Source organism: Zalophus californianus, chromosome 4 (assembly GCF_009762305.2).
Source record: "Zalophus californianus isolate mZalCal1 chromosome 4, mZalCal1.pri.v2, whole genome shotgun sequence".
NCBI classification, from domain to species: domain Eukaryota; kingdom Metazoa; phylum Chordata; class Mammalia; order Carnivora; family Otariidae; genus Zalophus; species Zalophus californianus.
The window spans coordinates 48,422,079-48,440,542 of record NC_045598.1 but is presented as its reverse complement, the minus strand read 5'-3'; the positions used below and the strand labels follow the sequence as shown (position 1 = coordinate 48,440,542).

Sequence of the window (18,464 nt, the reverse complement as noted above, 5' to 3'; positions counted from 1 at the left end):
AGGGTTACAGAGGATAATTAAAAGGAGATGTGTGAATATGAAAATTTTACCTCCAGAATCTCAATTCTTCTCTCTTTCTCTGCCAACTGCTTTCTAAGTAGCATTATTTCAGCTGATGCTGGATTTAATTTGGGATCTAAAGTTTTTATTACCTGTTTAAAGAAAAAAAATATTTTACATTTACTTTATTTTATCAAGTATTGAAATAAAACATCGTCTATAGTATCTCTGTAAATAAAGTGGAAAATTATCCAGAAAGTAAAATTATCCAGGTGCTAACTATGGCTTATTTGGCAATTAAATTTGAATAACAAAAACAGCATTCTATAAAGGTACAATGGTATCCAACTTCAGTACAAAAATGGAAAGATCCCTCTTCCAAAATAAAATTTCCTTTCTCACAGGCTTGGTACTCAGACAGTAATTTAGTCTTATTAAGCTTTGAGCACTAAGGTCTTGAAATAACACTTTTCATATTTATATGATGAGTATTTTTTTAAATTAAAATGAATTTGATAATTATATGGGCACTTACTGATTATACAGAGTAACAAAAAATTCATAGCAACAATCTTTTTACTACCATTATCTAGTTAAATGTAATTCAATATATGAGAGCAATATAATAGAATCTGGTGATTTTATCTGAAAACCAGAGGGTGGCTCAATCACATTTATGGAAATTACTAACATTTAGGTAAAAGATATTCAATTAGAATGTTGTTCAGAGACTCAACCAAACTATGTAGCCAGCAGTATAACAAGAAATTAACTCAGAAATATCAGGTGTATGTCAGGAACAGAAACAAATTTCCAATAATAAGATCATCTGTATGATGTAATTATGAATCTATTAACAAAGATTTAAAATGATTTAAAGAGGAAGATTTCACCTATATTTATAGCGGTAAAGGAAAAAGTCTAAAAGGTAATATGCTAAACATTCCTGCAGTTCATTCAAAACAATTTGCTGAATGCCGAATATGGCAGGCACTGATGGGGGCACACGGGGATATAGGAGACTCAGTGCCTGCCCTCATGGAGTTCACATTATAAAAGCAGAGTTTAAATCATAATTTAACTACAAAGACACATCATAATTTGTTACCTCTAGGTGATAAAAAGTATGGTTGTGACTTTTCACTATTTTCTGAATTTTCTATCATGGACATTATGTTACTATAATTAACTCTCCCTCCAAATAACGTAAAGGGAAAAAAATTAAATCATATTTATTATACAAGCAATTTTCTTTTAAATGATAGTGCTTAATTATGACAAGAATATGATATTCATTGTCAGTGCTTTGTCTATTGTAATCCTTTTAGAATATCATTTAGAAATAAGTATCAAGCATCTTAAAATTTTCTTATCCTTTGACCTAGAACTTCCATTTGACCCATTAACCTAGGAACAAGGCTAAGATAATAAACCAAAATAAGGGGCAAGGTTTCTTTCTTTTTTTTTTTTTTTAAAGATTTTATTTATTTATTTGAGAGAGAGAGAATGAGAGATAGAGAGCACGAGAGGGAAGAGGGTCTGAGGGAGAAGCAGACTCCCCGCCGAGCAGAGAGCCCGATGCGGGACTCGAGCCCGGGACTCCAGGATCATGACCTGAGCCAAAGGCAGTCGCTTAACCAACTGAGCCACCCAGGCGCCCAAGGGGCAAGCTTTCTATATAAATATGTTACCTAGAGTCTTATTTCTAGAAGAAGAAAAAAGAAATGGAAATGAACTATTTCCAACAATGGGATGATGATGACTAAGTCAATTATGATATACCCCACTCAACTGAGTATCATACAGCCATTCTTTTATTTTGCAAAGTCTGCTCCGTAAGTGTCTGTCTTGCTTACTGCTGTATTCCCAGTGCTTAGTGTAACAGGTGTTCAATAATTATTAAATTACATTTATATAACATGAGAAAATTATTATTTTCACTTTTAAAATGTGTTTTAACTTTTAAAATCATATGTGCTATGATCATACAAATTGTGTGTGGGTGTGCGTGTGTGTGCGTGTGCGTGTGTGTGTGTGTGTGTGTGTGTGTGTGTGGTATTGTGGTCAGCAATCACGGAGACAATATACATTGAAAAAAATGCTCTGGTAAGAAAATACACCAAAAAGTTAATAGTAGTTATCTCTGAGAACCTTTCTATGTTTTATGTTTTCTACTGAGAACATTTATACTTTTGTATACTTTTATAGTTGAGAGAAACTGGACTGTAGCAGAGACTGATTGCCTTTGTTTACCAGGGCTCTCTAGAAGCTGCGTGCCTGAGTGCTGCCCACTGAAATGAGGGTGAAAGTGGTTCATGGCTCCCAGGCCTGCCCCATCACGAATCTCCTCCAGTGCAGTCTAGCCTGGCCTCCCTCGTCTACTGGCTGGACTATCTCGAGTGAGCTTGGGAATACCACGTTCAAGAAGGCAAAGCCTCTGTCAGCTGGGGGCTCTGGCAGATTGCATGGAGCAGTGCCCCTCCCCCACTGAAAGATGGGCTTCCTGTGATCAAGAAGTAACTTCTACCTTTTAAGCCCTGAGATCGTGAGGTTTATCTGTTGCTGTAGGTACTATTTACAACTTAATAAATATAAAACTTAAACATAAAAAGAACAGACACATTAGCAGCATTTTTAAGCTTCATCATATAATCCTTTTATTCAATAACTAGAAAAAAGTATATTAACATTCTCTAAGCGAGAATACTTATAGTTAATTAGGAAAATATGCAGTATTCATGGAAATAAAAGATTTTATGAGAATAGTACTTACAGATATTTAAGTTTGAAATAAGGAAAAAAAAATTAATCTGGTAAACATCAGAATAGCGCCCTAGACGGAAGGCTAGAACAATTTTAAACAAGTTTGAAGAGCTAAATTTTCACAAAAGGCAAATGTTCACTTTAAGAGCTAAAGGTTCCATACTTCATAACAGTCATCTCCTCTAATGAGGTCACTCCAGTCCCCACTGAAACTGTCCCAATAAAGCCCTGTGTTTGTTTTACCTGCTGCTCATGAGTGAGAGTGAGAGAGTGTGAGAACTGGCCCGCAAGGCAGGGAAGAGGGAGCAAAGTCACATGACACAGAGAGGAGGAACAGTCCCACAGGCAGAACTGGCTTAATAAGAACCTGAGTCAGAAGAGTTGGGTTCCAAAAGATCAGTCACTCACATTTCTTGCTTTCTCCAAGTACATTTTATATCTCTCCTCCATCGCTTTCATATCTTCATCTTTCTTCTGAAGAGCAACTTCAAGTTCATTGATCTTTTGTGCTGTTATTGAAAAGGAAATGAAACATGACCAATTTAAAATACTCCCTCTTCACACAAAAATTGTACTTATCGTATTTTTTCTAAAGACTGATGAGAGAACTTAAAAAATGTTTATTTCTTCTTTGTAATGAATTCTTATCTAAAACTTTTGAACTATAACCAATACATCCTTGATCATTTCATATTATTCTTTCTTAAAAAATATCTATAATCTGCTTTATCCAGCTATTTTTCTCCTTTCTCTCAAGTGTTTCAATGAGCAAATACACTTTACAATGTAATCACAATCATCATTAGAAGATAAAGCATTCCTTCTACACAATGTTTAAAGGTTACTTTGATTATACATTATTTTATTTACATTTCCACAGTATTAATTCTACTATATTTTACAATGTTTGATACTCCTATATATCAATCAGTTCATTTTATTAGATTTTTTTTTTTTTTGCTTTAAGATTAGATCATTTATTACTTAAATCACTAAAAAATTACCATGGTTCTTATTTGCAATGTATGTATTTATGGAATGTCCAGAAACTTATACACAGTTCTTGCATCTTTCAACTAAAAAGGGCAAGTCCTTAGATGTAGTCTGATCCAGGTTTTTACAAATACCTACCATTCTGGTTTACATCTGGCTGAAGATCTTCAATGAGTTCTTGTTTCTTCTGTAATTCTTCCTGGACCTCAGTTAGTTTTTCCCTAAGTAGTGGAAAGAGCATGGAGTTTTGGAGACAAACAGACCTAAGAATGAAAACTGATTTCTGCCACATAACATTTGTGGACTGTGGGCAAATCACTTTCTGATCCTGAATCTCCTCACCTGTGAAATGGGAGTAATACCTGCCAAATATTATAGGGGTTGCTGTGAGAAGGTAAACTGCCTAGCACATGATGGGTGCTAAAAATGTTAATTTTTTCCCCTTGCCATCCTTGCTTCCTAAGAAAGCCAAAGGAAATATTTTATTGGTTAAACATCCCACATCCCCACACAGTCAAGTTGTGACAGCTGTCTGCTTTGTAAACCCTTCAAATGACATTAGTGATTGAAAAATGTAGGATCTGGGATCACTGGCAGGCAGGCTGAACATTTTAGAACATTTTTCTTTTCACTTCTTGGTGGCAGTGGTGAACACTCAATTGCCATCAGGGGATTTTTCTTTTTCTTTCTTTTTTTTTTAAAGATCTTTGTTTTTATTTATTTGAGAGAGAGAGAATGAGAGATAGAGAGCACGAGAGGGAAGAGGGTCAGAGGGAGAAGCAGACTCCCTGCTGAGCAGGGAGCCCGATGTGGGACTCAATCCTGGGACTCCAGGATCATGACCTGAGCTGAAGGCAGTCGCTTAACCAACTGAGCTACCCAGGCGCCCCAGGGGATTTTTCTTATAAACAAAATCAGACAAGGATACTAACTTTAAAAGTTTTTAAAACCCTTCCCCTTGCATATTTGAAATGAAATGTCAGTTTTACTTACATATGAGCTTCCAACTTCTGCTTTAGTTTGCTGGACTATAAAAATTAAAAAAAGTTGCTGTAAGATAACTTTTGTGACAAAGATAAATTTTCCAGACATCACAATCTCTTTACCTCCTTTTGAAGTGTATTATTTAAAATTATAAATGTTTCAAAAATTTGTATTTCTAATAACATACTCGTAAAAACGTAAAATTTTAGGTATTTTTTACTTCAAAGGGAAAGGAAAGGAGGTTAGGAAATGAAAGAAGGATGAGTACAAGAGTAAAAAGAAAAATGCTTCAAATTTCTGAATACCATGAAAATAAAATTTAAACTTGAAGAAAAATAGCAAATGCAAGCTGAATGTGATATACTGAGGAGTATCAAACATTTAAAAATCATTATATAAGATTTTAGGCCTTTAAATGAAGAATAAACTTAAATAATTATCTTTATAATAAAGTGTTATCATAAAAATGCAAGCACTTTAATATTAACAACAAAATGGAGCAAGTGGATTTTGTTAAAAAATAAAATTTAAGACATAAAACTTCCTCTTTAAAAAGCAGGAGTTTAAATTGCAATACTGGTTCAAGATCATCTACTGAATAGATAAATGAAGGGTTTAAAATATATAATCTGAAATATAACTCAGACACTAATACATTTTAAAAAGAGAAACATAAAACCTTTAAAAATACTGCAATCCAAAAATGTACTCCCCAAATTGATCCCATTTTAAAAGTATTCCCTAATGTGGCTTAGAAAAAATATTTGTATTTGAGAGGTTACAATACCGTATATATGCACATACGAGATGCCGCCACGCATGAGACGATTTCTATTTTCCAAGCCCCCGAGGAAAAAAGAGAAAATCATATAAAGCATATAAAAGAGAGAGGAAACACAACCTTTCAGTCTTCTTTCTCATCTCTTTACTTACTCTTTATAGCTCTCTCCCCCGTCAACACAGGTACAACCACCTCACATTGTATCTACCCAGTATCTAATGTACATTGAGCCCTATTTTTTTGTTGTTGTTATAGTTAAATGCCTCCCTCCCTCCACTGTTACTTCTTTTCCCCTCTGCATACAGAGATGCAACTACAGACACATGGCTAGGTATATTAGATTTGGGCTGTTCAAGGTCTGCTGAGTCCTCTTATCCATCCCCTACAATGTTTGCCATCAAAGCCCATTAGAAAGGGCGAGGCCATAAGTCCACTTGCAAGGAGAGAAGAAATAAGGGGTGACTCATGTCTTCAAAACTGCATTAAGGTTTCTGTCCTTTGGAGGCTGGTATGATCCACTTCTTTGACGCTCTTTGGTAGAAATCATTGTCTTACTCTCTCCTTCCTGTTAGAAGATTTCCTCAATTCTGACTGCTGACTACACTTACTAGGACTTTTCTCAAGCCTGAGAAAAGAGCTGTGAAGACCTCACTCGTAGCATGCTCTCAAGCAGGAATTACCATGAATTTACGTGTAGCTGTTGAAGTAGGACAGATAGAAATCACCTTCCAATACATACGATTAATTTATAGGCTCCAAGTTGGCAAAATCACTGCATCGTTATGCAGATATATACGGTATTCGGTATTCGAGGGTACCCCCAAAGATAAGGGTAGCACTTTCAAATACAGGACTAATTTGGGCATCAGGACCTATCGGGGAGAGTCCACACACAGCAGAATTATTACAATGTTTAAGTTACTTACACTTTCTCCTTCAGACCTGGAGCCTTGTTCCTGTAAAGATTTCTGGAGATCCTCAATCTGCTGCTGCAATTCTCGGATACGCTCTTTGCTCAGCCTATTGTTAAGATGAATCATATGTATTTACTTGTATTGAAAGTCAAAGTAGTTATGGATCTATAAAGGTACATTTGTGCAATTTAATTCATGAAGTCTGCATTTAACAGCAGTGACGAATGCCCAACAATTGTCTGTGGCTAGGTATAATATATAGTGTGAGTACAGTAGGCTACTTGCAAGAAAATATTTTTTAAAAAAGAAGACATTTTATCATGGACGTATGTATGCCCACATTTAAAAATTTCAGGTACTTGTGTGCCAGCTGCAAAAGCACATCAATTCTGCACTGTCCTCGCTGGTACGAAAATCAGAAAAGTAGTTCAGTTTTCCTATAATTGTATCTTTAATGAATGGGAACTAGGTTTCTTCTTCTTGTTTCAGATTTCATAGTGTATTGACCAAGGCCACCATTTCCCAACCATTTCTTCATAAAACTTTTTATTTAAATTAAAGAGACTAACACTAGAAACTAGGGCACATTTCTAACTTGGCAAAATCTTGTACTTTAAAACCCTGCTTAAGAGTTACCTCCGCTGAGGTTACCAGCAAGAGAAAGTATCTGTCTCTTTTCATGTATATATGACCTAACACACCTGCCTATTATAACACTCCACTGTTCCACTATTGCAGGTATCACATAATATAATCATTATTCATATGTCTATTTTCCTATAGTAACTCTTTAAAAGCTGAAACTTTGTATCTCCAGTGCTGATATTGAACTGGATAGGATAGTAAAATCTGATGGTCCCTTCAGAAAGCTAAAATGTTGATGTAATACAATATATACAAGTTTGACAGAGAAGGTTCAAGTGTATCTAAAATTCCTGGTGGTCTCTAAGATCTAATAAAGTTTGGTCAAATAAAATCAAATAGTTTTATAGCAAAATATGCTATTTATAAGAGGCAAGTTAGCACAGTGGTTAAGAGTCCGGACTCAGGAATCACTGACAGAAAGTTCAAATGTGGGATTGAAAATTTACTAGCTTGTAACTCTGGACAAGTTACTTAGCCTCCTTGGACTTCAGCTTCCTTATCCATAAAAAAGAGATAATTACAATTCTCACTTCATAGAGTTTTTGTGAGGATTTCTGAGTGAATACCAAAAAAGTGCTTAGAAAAGTGCCTGGCATATAGTGAACACTATATCAAATGTTATATATTTTTACTACTCTAATTCTTGAGCTCCTCATTGCTATCAGATGAGTACACCATTTGCTTTTATAGCTGAAGACACCAAGTGTGAGTTTAACTTGCCCAGGACAGAACAGCTAATAAATTTAAATAGAGGTGGGGCTCAAATTTGACTGCATGGTCTATGTTCCATCCATGTACAGACTGCAACCCAAAGCCAGCTTGTCATTTATCCATTTGTTAAATTTTCTGTGGATTGTGAAGACATATAAATGAAATTCAAGAAAAAGCAGCCAGGTTAATAAAGTCTGCTAAAGGGGTGCATGGGTGGCTCAGTCGTTAAGCGTCTGCCTTTGGCTCAGGTCATGATCCCGGGGTCCTGGGACTGAGCCCCGCATTGGGCTCCCTGCTCTGCAGGAAGGCTGCTTCTCCCTCTCCCACTCCCCCTGCTTGTGTTCCCTCTCTCGCTGTGTCTCTCTCTGTCAAATAAATAAATAAAATCTTTAAAAAATAAAAAAAAATAAAGTCTGCTAAAATAATGTAAGTGAGAGGCTGAAAACAAACAATTTAAACTTCTTTAAATTCTACTTATTTTAACTACGTGGCTAGCTAATGCAATCACTATGAACGTCAATTACAAAAGAGTGTGTCACCTTTGCTCGGTTTCCAGTTCATTCATCTTGCGGTGCTTCTGTTCCAGCTGCTCCTGAAGTTCCTCAATACGCTCGTTCTCAGTACCTTCCTGTTGCAAGCGGAGCATCTTATTTTCATGTTGCAGTCGGATAAACACTTCCCTGATGTTGAAAATCAAAGTTTGTTTTTAAATTTTTAAATGTACATTTTACATTTTTTTTATATTGTGAACTTCTGGAAAATTCCTGTTCATTCAATAGCTGTCATTTAAAAATGTTACCAATGTTTCTGAAATTTTTTAAGAAAAAACTATGTACATTGTAGGACTATCTCAAAAAACAAGTAATAAATTTTTCAGAGCATAGGTATTATATTATATTATATATCACTAAATATTATGCAAGTTCCAAAAGAAACAGGAGTTATTTTACTGCTAACTTAGATGCTATTCACTATAGCATAATCTCAGAAAATATATGCATTAAAAGCAATAGATTTAAGAAATCAGTTTGTTTAATATTTTTTAAATAAACTCTTATGATGACAGTCATATGACTGCTTCTAGGTTTTTTTGTTTTCAAAATACAATTTTTCTTAAAAGTTTACAAATACACACTTTCTAAAATGCAAATGATAGGAATCATATTAAATAAAAAAGTAATGTTCTCCTACCTGCTGCCTCCCTAAATGCATTTTTTAAGATTTTATGTATTTATTTGACAGAGAGAGAGAGACAGCACAAGCAGGGGGAGCGGCAGGTAGAAGGAGAAGCAGGCTTCCCACTGAGCAGGGAGCCCGATGCGGGGCTCAATTCCAGGACCCTGGGATCATGACCTGAGCCGAAGGCAGACGCTTAACTGACTAAGTCACCCAGGCGCCCCTAAATGCAATTTCTGAAAAGCAACTAATTTCAATTAATCTCAATTTATGTTCTTCTGAATGGCAACATCATGACTTCAAAAATACAGCTCATATGGCTATTTTTTTCCAAATGGCTATTTTTAAAGTGACATTAATATCACTGGATATTAACAACTAAAAAGTTGCTTGCCAGTCCAGCATGTAAGGAGCTCTACCTTAACAAGAAAAAATTGAACAAAATGAAAATTAACATATTTGCAAACTATATGCTGAGTGAAAGCAGTCACAAAAGGCTGCCTATTGTAGGACTCACGTATGTTAAATTCCGTTAACAGGCAACTCGACAAAGAATTGATTCTCTGCTGCCCAGTGCTGGAGCCTGGGGGGAGGCAGGACTGAGGAATGACTGCTAAGAAGCACAGGCGATTTTTTGGGGGGAATGGAATGTTCTCAAATTAGACAGCTGCACAACTCTATGACTACACTAAACACCACTGAGCCATACGGTTTTAAATGGGTGAATTATATCTCAATAAATCTGCTTAAGAGTAGAGTCTGAAGTAGTAAATAGAACTGTTACCACAAAAAGGAAAACCATAAAAAAATATCAGATTAGTCAAATACCTAGAAGCAAACATAGCAGTAAGACACCATGATAAAAGTTGGTTAAGAGGAAACTCTAAAATTTGTATTTTATTTAACTTCTGTTTAATCCTTCTGCTATTATTCATAGCTCCTCTCCTATTAGTTTCACTCGTGTGGATGTGAATGCCAGGTATAAAAAAGTTTTTCCATTGAGTTTATAGGTAGGAAAAGAAGTTCAACACAATAAAAGTCATATTATAAAAACCAGAATATTTTATTCATCTAGTTTGTGAAATTTTACTTCTAATAAATTCTAAAACGGCTGTAGTAGCAGTAACAATCTAAGAAGTTCAGGGGCACCTGAGTGGCTCAGTCATTAAGCGGCTGCCTTCGGGTCAGGTCATGATCCCAGGGTCCTGGGATCGAGCCCCACATCGGGCTCCCTGCTCTGCAGGAAGCCTGCTTCTCCCTCTCACACTCCCCCTGCTTGTGTTTCCTCTCTCGCTGTCTCTCTGTCAAAAAATAAAATAAAATCTTAAAAAAAAAATTAAAAAAAAAACAATCTAAGGACTTCAAGCAGATGAAACAAAGTAATTTTGAGCTCCATGACTCATAAAATGGAACACTCGAAAGGCTAATAATTTTTTTAGAAAGAAATCATATTTCTAATATTAAGTATAGATTATCAATTAATAAAAACAAATTTACCTATATTCCACTGGCATAATCTCAGCAGCAAGATTCTCATAACTTTTTGTAGCAGATGCATCTAAACAACAACAACAAAAGATTAACATTTCAGTATTTCTACCATTAAAAAAACTTTTCTAAATCCAACAAAATTCACCTGTTTGGTTTAGATGATCTTGTTGTACTTGTGAACATCGAAGCTCTTCATTTGTTTCTTTCAGAGTATCACGTTGTTCTATTAGTCTCTAAAAAAGAATTGTATATAAGCATTAATTTACATGAAGGTATCTAGCCACAAAACTGATACAGTGTATGATGGCATATCCTGGACAGACTGGGCAAATCTGTAGAGAGAGAAAATGGATGAATGGTTGCGAAGGCCATGGAGAGGGGAGCAGAATGCAGGGCAGCCACCAGTAGGCACACTAACGGGCTGATGACAGTGCTCTAAAATCCGACTGTGGTGATGGCCGCACAACTGGAAATACACTAACAACTACTCCACTGTACACTTCAAGTGGGCAACATTTATGGTATACAAATTATATCTCAACAAAGCCATTAAAAGATAAAATCTATGGTCCTTGCTTTCAAGAAGCTGACGGTCTAGAATGGGAAAACGTGCAATGAGACATATGGCCTCGCCTCTGTGACTTCATCTTCCCTTGTGAAGGCAATTAACAATACTGCACATTAAATTTCTACTACTTTCTTTTATACCAACACTTGAATTTGGATAAAGACAGAAGATCTGATTGACGTGACTTCCATTCTTAGAACAGCAAGGATAATATTAAACACTAAAAGAGAAGACAGACGTATTACTCATCTATTATATTCATGTGTACCTCTTTTTCCTTAAGTAAAGCTTCATGTTTTTCTTCAAGCCGCTTCATTTCAAATGCTAGTTTATCTGCCCTTTTGGATTCAGAGGAAAGTTTATTGTGAAGATCCTGAACCTTTTGTCAGAAACAAAAGTAGATAACAAGAGTATATAATATTAATAGTTTTTCAGAGTTTAATAAATGAGAAACTGATTGGAAATAAAATTTATAGTAAGAATATAATCAAGTAATCCTAAATAGTTGTGAAAATAGCATGTAAATAAGAGTTAACATAAATTTTAAAATACCCAAATAATAATTTAGTAAAAAAAAAAAAATCAGCCTTCTATTACTAAAATAATTTAGTAAAAAAAATTGCCTGATAAATAGCAAAACAGAATATTATCAGTTATAGCTCCATTCTCTAGGCAATTATTACTGGTTACCAGAAATGCTAATGAACAATTAAATGCCCAAAAATATATATAAGCTCAGAAGACAATAAAAAGGGAAAGACCTAGATAAGTCAAATTCAATTATCAACCCTGGAATTAAAATTACAGGTAGAAGAATTCTATCATAAGTTCACAGCCAACTATAGGCAATGTTTCTTCACATCTCTATCATTCTTAAAGTATCAAAAGGAATCAAAAGGAAGTTGAGCTCTTTTATTTAAAAAAATTAAGATATTTTCTTACCTGCCTCTTGTATGTTTCTAACTGCGTACGTGCTGCATTTGCCTTCTTTAATTCTTCTTCTAAGCTGACTGTATTATGCATATACATCATGTTTGTTTCTTGTAAAGTTTTCACCTGCTTGCGAAGGTCGTTCAGATCTTGTAGCTTCTGACGATATATCTCGACTGTTGACTCTAGTTTATTTGCTTTATCAGAGGTAGCCCTATGATAATAAAGACTGTACATTACTGGGTAAGAACTAGTAAATGCACATAACAATTTTATTCTGTCTGTAAAATTAGTCAACCAGATAATCAATTGGCTGAAACAAAAGGAAGGAAGGAAGGAAGGAAGGAAGGAAGGAAATGAGAAAGACAGACAAAAGAAATAAACTTTGTGGGAATTTTGGAAAAAGACTCAAATCCAGCATTGAGCTTTTTTGTTGTAAAGGCATCAAAACAAAAATGCCTTAAATTTGACACACTAAATTATCAAACCACTTCATAGAGCACAATGTGTAAAAAAGAATGGTTTTGCAAATGCAACTGAACAATTCTAAGCTTCTCTGTAGCTTATAGACCAATTTTGCTTTGTGTATAGTATTTAGTACGGTTTTGTTCTAAGTATTTGATATACTTAGGAAGTTGACTCAACTTACAATTTGTCTGACAAAGAACTTTGCTTTAGAGTTGTGCTTACCTGACCAACTGGGCTAGAGCAAAAGTAAATACATAAACCAAATCACTTTCCATCACATACAGGTTCAAACGAATGGGTATAAAGATTTTGTTTCAAATGGATATAAAACCTGTGCAACAAAATGGCCCATTAAGAAAATTTAACAGAAAATATAAAGAGCATATGGATAGTCTGTTTGCTTGATTAACATTTCACAGGCAAAAGCCAAATAAAAATTTTATACATTGTCAAAGACAATAAGAGAACCTTGGGATAACCCTAAAATAAATGTTAAGATACTTAATTATACCTATTTTATATCAAATGCCAAAACATGGATTGAGAATGCTTTCCCTTATGTAAAAAGTTCACAAGATACACTAATGAGTACAAGGAGGTCAAGCTAAATGTATCTAAAAGTAATTCAGCTCACACAGTTTTAAGAAAAAGGTATCATTTTGGGTTTACGAATTCTAATATGAAATTGTGCTAACACAGGTGGCTCAGTCGGTTGGGTGTGTCCAACTCTTGATTTCGGATCAGGTCATGACCTCAGGGTTGTGGGATTGGGCCCTACATCTGGCTCTGCACTAACAGTGGAGCCTGCTTGGGATTCTCTCTCTCCCTCTTCCTCTGCTCCTACCCTCCCCCCATCCTCCCTCTCTTAAAAAAAAAAAAATGAGCTAACAAGATTTGAATATTCTCCTTAAACTACAATTACCATCAACAAGCATAAAATAAGTAAAGACTAGGAGCCCGGATAAAAACTAATACACAGGAATAACCCTAAGAATCCCTGATTAGAACATGGTATACCAAAATGACTAAGGAATAACTTAGAAGTGACATAATTATATTTAGATATGCCATACCTAAGAACATCTATTTCATCTTTCAGGGCTCTTGTTTCTTCAGCAAGACTAGTCAGTTCATCATTCCTATGCTGAAATTCAATTAGTTGCTTTTCAAGTTCTTCACAGTGAACACGGTAATCATCTTTTGCAGCTTCAAGCCTTGAGTAAAGAAAACAAGTACTTCTAATGTAATTTCCATCATTTGTTTTCTTACTGAGACATGTGCAAGACATACTTTAATTTTTTTTTTTAATTCCACTCAAAAGAAAGGCTCCTGGATTTGAAACTGGCTGAGAATAAACTTAATGGTCTGAATTTTCCCATTTTCACTTCTGAAACACTGTGCTTCATTATCTCTAGCTCTAATAAGAGTTTTAATTTCAAAAGATGAAGAGAAAATATATATTTATTAAAATTACTCAAAAATACATATCACATGCAAAGTAGTAAAATATTAACTCTAAGTAGACTATAAATTAAGGATAAATACTTAAACTCTATAGCAACAACAAAAAGTAAAAAGACAACATAGTGAATAAAGTCAAATACTAAAAAAAAATTTCATTTACCCAAAGGAATGCAGAAAAGAAAAACAAAAGGATGTGACAAATGAAAAACAGCAAACTGACAGACCTAAATACAACCATAACAAAAATTACATAAAAGGCAAAAAGACTAACACACCAATTAAAAAGGCAGAGACCATCAGACTAGATAACAAAACAAGGCTCAAATATATGCTAATAACAAGAGCTGGTTTAAATATAAAGGCACAGATAGATTAAAAGTAAAAAGACTAAAAAACCACGCAAACAGTAAGCAAAAGAAATTGGGGTAGTTATGTTGACATCAAACAAAATAAATTTTAAGACAGAGTATTATCAGAGATAGAGATATTTCATAATTATAAAAGGGTCAATTCATTAGAAAGCCTTATCATAAACGTGTATATACCTAAAAACAGTTTAAAAATACATGAAGCAAAAACTGACAGAATCAAAGGCAGAAATCCACAAATCCACAATCACTGCTTAATACCAGTCTCCAATAAATGACAGAAACAAAAATATCAGTAAAAATACAGACGAGCTCTGAACACCACCATTAACCAACTTGATTTGACATGTATATAACATGTCAGGCAAAAATTACAGAATACACATCCTTCACAAGCACACAGGGAACACTCATCACAATGAAACAGGCCGAGCAATAAAATAAGTATTAGTAAGTATCAAAAGACTGAAATCTTGTGAAGTATGCTCTCTAACCACAAGAGACTTAAATTAGAAACTAGTCACAATAAGAAGTCTAGAAAGCCTTAAATACTTGGAAATTAAACAACACATTTCTGAATAACCCACAAGTCAAGGAAGAAATCACAAACGAAATTAGAAAATACTTCAGAACGAATAACAACAGAAAGACAACCAGTCAAACTTTGGGGACCCAGCTAAACCAGTGCTTAGAGGAAAACTTACAATTTTAAAGGCTTATATTAGAAATGAAGAAAGGCTTAAAATCAATCATCCAAGTTTCAACCTTAAGAGTCCAGGAAAAGAACAGCAAATTAAATCCAAAGTAAAAGGAAAGAAAGAACAGAGGTCTAAAACCAGTAATATGGAAAGCTAATAAAGTGTTTGAAAAGATTAATAAAATTGATAAAACCCTAGTTAAGAGTGATCAAGAAAAATGAGAAAAAACACAAATTAACCAATATCAGGAATGAAAAAGTGAGTATCAGTATAGCTCCTACAGTCATTAAAAGGATAATAAAAGAATACTATGAACAACTTTATGCCAATAAATTCAACAACTTAAATGAAATAAACATACACCTTGAAAAGCACAACTTATCAAACTGACAGAGATAAAACAGAAAACCTGTGAAGCAGAGATTAAACAGAAAACCTGTGAAGCCTTTTGACCACGAACAAAATTGTATTTGTCATTAAAAGCCCTTCACAAAGAAAACCATAGGTCCAGATTGTTTCACTGATAAATTCTATCAAACATTTAAGGAAGAAATAATATCATTCTTACATAAACTCTTTCAGAAAATAGAGGAGGAGAGAATACTTCCCAATTATTCTATGAGACTAGCAGAACTCTGACAACAAAACCTGAAAAAGACATTACAAGAGAAAAAAGTTATAGACCAGTATCTATATGAAGACAATCAAAAAATTCTTTCAACATATTAGCAAACTGAATCCAGACATATATATGCAGAATAATAAGGATGACCAAACTGGTCTAACCCTGAAATATAAGACTGTTCAACATTTGAAAAATTAAACAATCATAATAAAAGAATGAAAAAGAAAAAAAACCACACTGTCCTTTCAAGATGTAGAAAAATCATTTGTCAAAAATCAATACCAATTAATGATAAAAACTCTTAGCAAGCCAGAAATAAAGGGGAATTCCTGCAAAATGCAAAAAAAAGCACATTAAAAAATTCTACAGCAAGCATCATACTTGATGGTACACTTAATTGAATGTTTTCCCCCTAAGACCTGGAACAAAGTAAGATGTCTGTTCTTGCTCAATACAAGAAAAATAGAGGGCAGAAATAATAAAAGGAAGATGTAAAGCTCTATTAATAGATTAGATGATTGTAGTTGCCTTAGATTTTCTATATAAACAAATTACTAGAGTCAATAAGTGAATTAAGAAACTTTATAAGACATAAGTTTCAAAATATAAGATCAGTTTCAACATATAAAGATCACCTGTAAATAATTAGCAGCCACTTTTCAGAATAACTTTAATTGTATTTGTGATAGCATCTACTTGGGAATAAAGTTAATAAAACACATACAAGACTTCTCTGCCAGAAACAACACAACATTGCTGAGAGAAATTAAAGACTTAAATAAATGAAGATACCATATTAGCAGAAATTCTCAATATAGTTAAGGTATCAATTTTATACAATCTAAATCATGATCACAAAAGGTTTTTTAAACAGAAACTGACTAGCTGACTCTCAATTTTAAGTAATAATGCAGAAGACTTGGAACAGCCAAAGCAAATTTTGAAAAGAAAGAACAAAGTTGGAATACTCACACTACCTGATTGTACGCTTACCTTAGAGCTAAAGTAATCAAGACTATACCATATAGGTATAAAGACAAAGGGATCAATGGAAAAGAATTAAGGAGTCCAGAAAATGACCCAAATTTTATGGTTATATCATTTTTCACAAAGGTACAAAGCAATTTAGAGTAAAACTAAAATCTTTTCAAATTATGATACTGTAACAAGTAGATACCCGTATGGAAAATAAAAATACAAATAAAGCTTGACCATACACTATTTTTAAAAAAATCAATTCAAGATGGACCACAGACTTACATGTAAAAGATAACACTGTGAAGGTTCTAGAAGAGAACAGTAGAGAGTAACTTCATGGCATGGAAGTAGACAAAGATTTCTTGGGTAATACACAAAAACACTAATATTAAAAATACTGATAAAGTAGACTTTTAACATCTAAGTTAAGAACTTCTCCCCTTTGAAAGACATCATTTAAAAATGCAAAGGCAAGCCACAGAGTGAGTGAAATATTACTATGCACATATCTGACAAAGGATTTGCATCCAAATTCTTAAAAATTCCTACAACTAATTGATAATGACAAATAACCCAATGTAAAAACAGGTCAACAGTATGAAGAGACAATTCACAAAGTAAGATATATTTCCAATAAGCACATGAAAAGGGGCTTATCACATCACTGGTTATCAGGAAAATGCCAATTAAAGCCATAAGGAGATACTACTACACTCTTCCTGAACTATTTAGTTAAAAAGATGGATAAGAATTATGCTATGCAGGCAGAACAACTAGAGCAATGAGTGCAGACTCTGCTCATGGAAGTATAAGATGTTATGACCACTTTGGAAAATGGTTTGGCAGTGTCTTTTAAATTAAACACAGAGCTACTGCATAACTCAGCAATACCACTCTACATATTTACCAATGAGAAATAAGAAAAAATATATCTACAAAAAGTCTTGTATTACAATGTTCAGACTAGTTTTACTTACAAAATCTGAAAACCCAAATGCCCATCATCTGAAGGAAAATGGATAAATAAGTATATAATGTGGAATAATTCCAAAAATTTGACTACTCAGCCATAAAAAATAACAAATTACAGATACATTCAAAACATAGATGAATCTCACAAACATGCTGAGCAAGGGAAGCCATTCACCAAGGAGTTCATACTGCATGATTCAATTTATGTGACATTCTAGATGAGAGAAAACTGTTTTTTGGTAAAAAATAATCAGAAGAGTAATTAATTAGCCTCTGGGAGGTAGACATTGGGAAGAAGCATAAAGGAACTTTCTTCAGTGATTGAAATGAATTGTATTTTGATAAAAGTGTGAAATTACACAGACGTATGCATTTGTTAAAACATGTCAAATTGTACTTAGTATTACTCATCTCACAATATATAAATGTTACCTTGCAAAAGAACTGTAAACATACTGAAGTCTTATTAATAGTTTGCTTAATACAAAGGTAAGGTTAGCAATTCTTAAATTACTTTGTGTGTTTTGGGATTGAGTATATGAGTAAATATATTGAGGAAAATGGGAGCCAGGTTTCTCATCATTGGAGAAGGGGTTTACAATATGGAAATGGAGAAGATCAGAATGAACCCCAAAAACACAGAACTAAAATGAAAGATGTCAAAATGAACTCATTGTTCACAGTGAGAGACATAAAAACCAACGCAGACATGTGTATATACAGGCGTATGAACACAGGCAAGTGTGAATATGGGCAAGTATATTTCCTAGCTCTGTACACCAAAGGGGCCTAGAAGCAATGACAGAAAAACTCATCTGGAGCACTAGATCTTTGTTTCTAAATAACATTGTCCACTAAAAGGAAGTAGGGATCCTTGGAGAAATGGCTGATTGCAGAGTCAGGAAAGGACGAGATGAGTCTAGAATATTTTGTTG

The 18,464-nt window shown here is 34.1% G+C and overlaps 1 protein-coding gene across 3 annotated transcripts in view; it reads right to left on the bottom strand.

The window, feature by feature from the left end:
- Positions 1–18,464, bottom strand: part of HOOK1 (hook microtubule tethering protein 1) — a 59,687-nt gene that overhangs the window by 4,013 nt on the left and 37,210 nt on the right. For all 3 annotated transcript variants that reach the window (XM_027613439.2, XM_027613430.2, XM_027613446.2), the window contains 11 exons: positions 13,498–13,638; positions 11,969–12,170; positions 11,295–11,405; positions 10,604–10,691; positions 10,465–10,525; positions 8,331–8,471; positions 6,448–6,541; positions 4,750–4,784; positions 3,895–3,977; positions 3,172–3,272; positions 51–152 (listed from right to left, as the gene is read on the bottom strand). In XM_027613439.2, the coding sequence (XP_027469240.2) occupies positions 51–152; positions 3,172–3,272; positions 3,895–3,977; positions 4,750–4,784; positions 6,448–6,541; positions 8,331–8,471; positions 10,465–10,525; positions 10,604–10,691; positions 11,295–11,405; positions 11,969–12,170; positions 13,498–13,638 (1,159 nt within the window). The remainder of the gene's footprint in view (positions 1–50; positions 153–3,171; positions 3,273–3,894; positions 3,978–4,749; positions 4,785–6,447; positions 6,542–8,330; positions 8,472–10,464; positions 10,526–10,603; positions 10,692–11,294; positions 11,406–11,968; positions 12,171–13,497; positions 13,639–18,464) is intronic.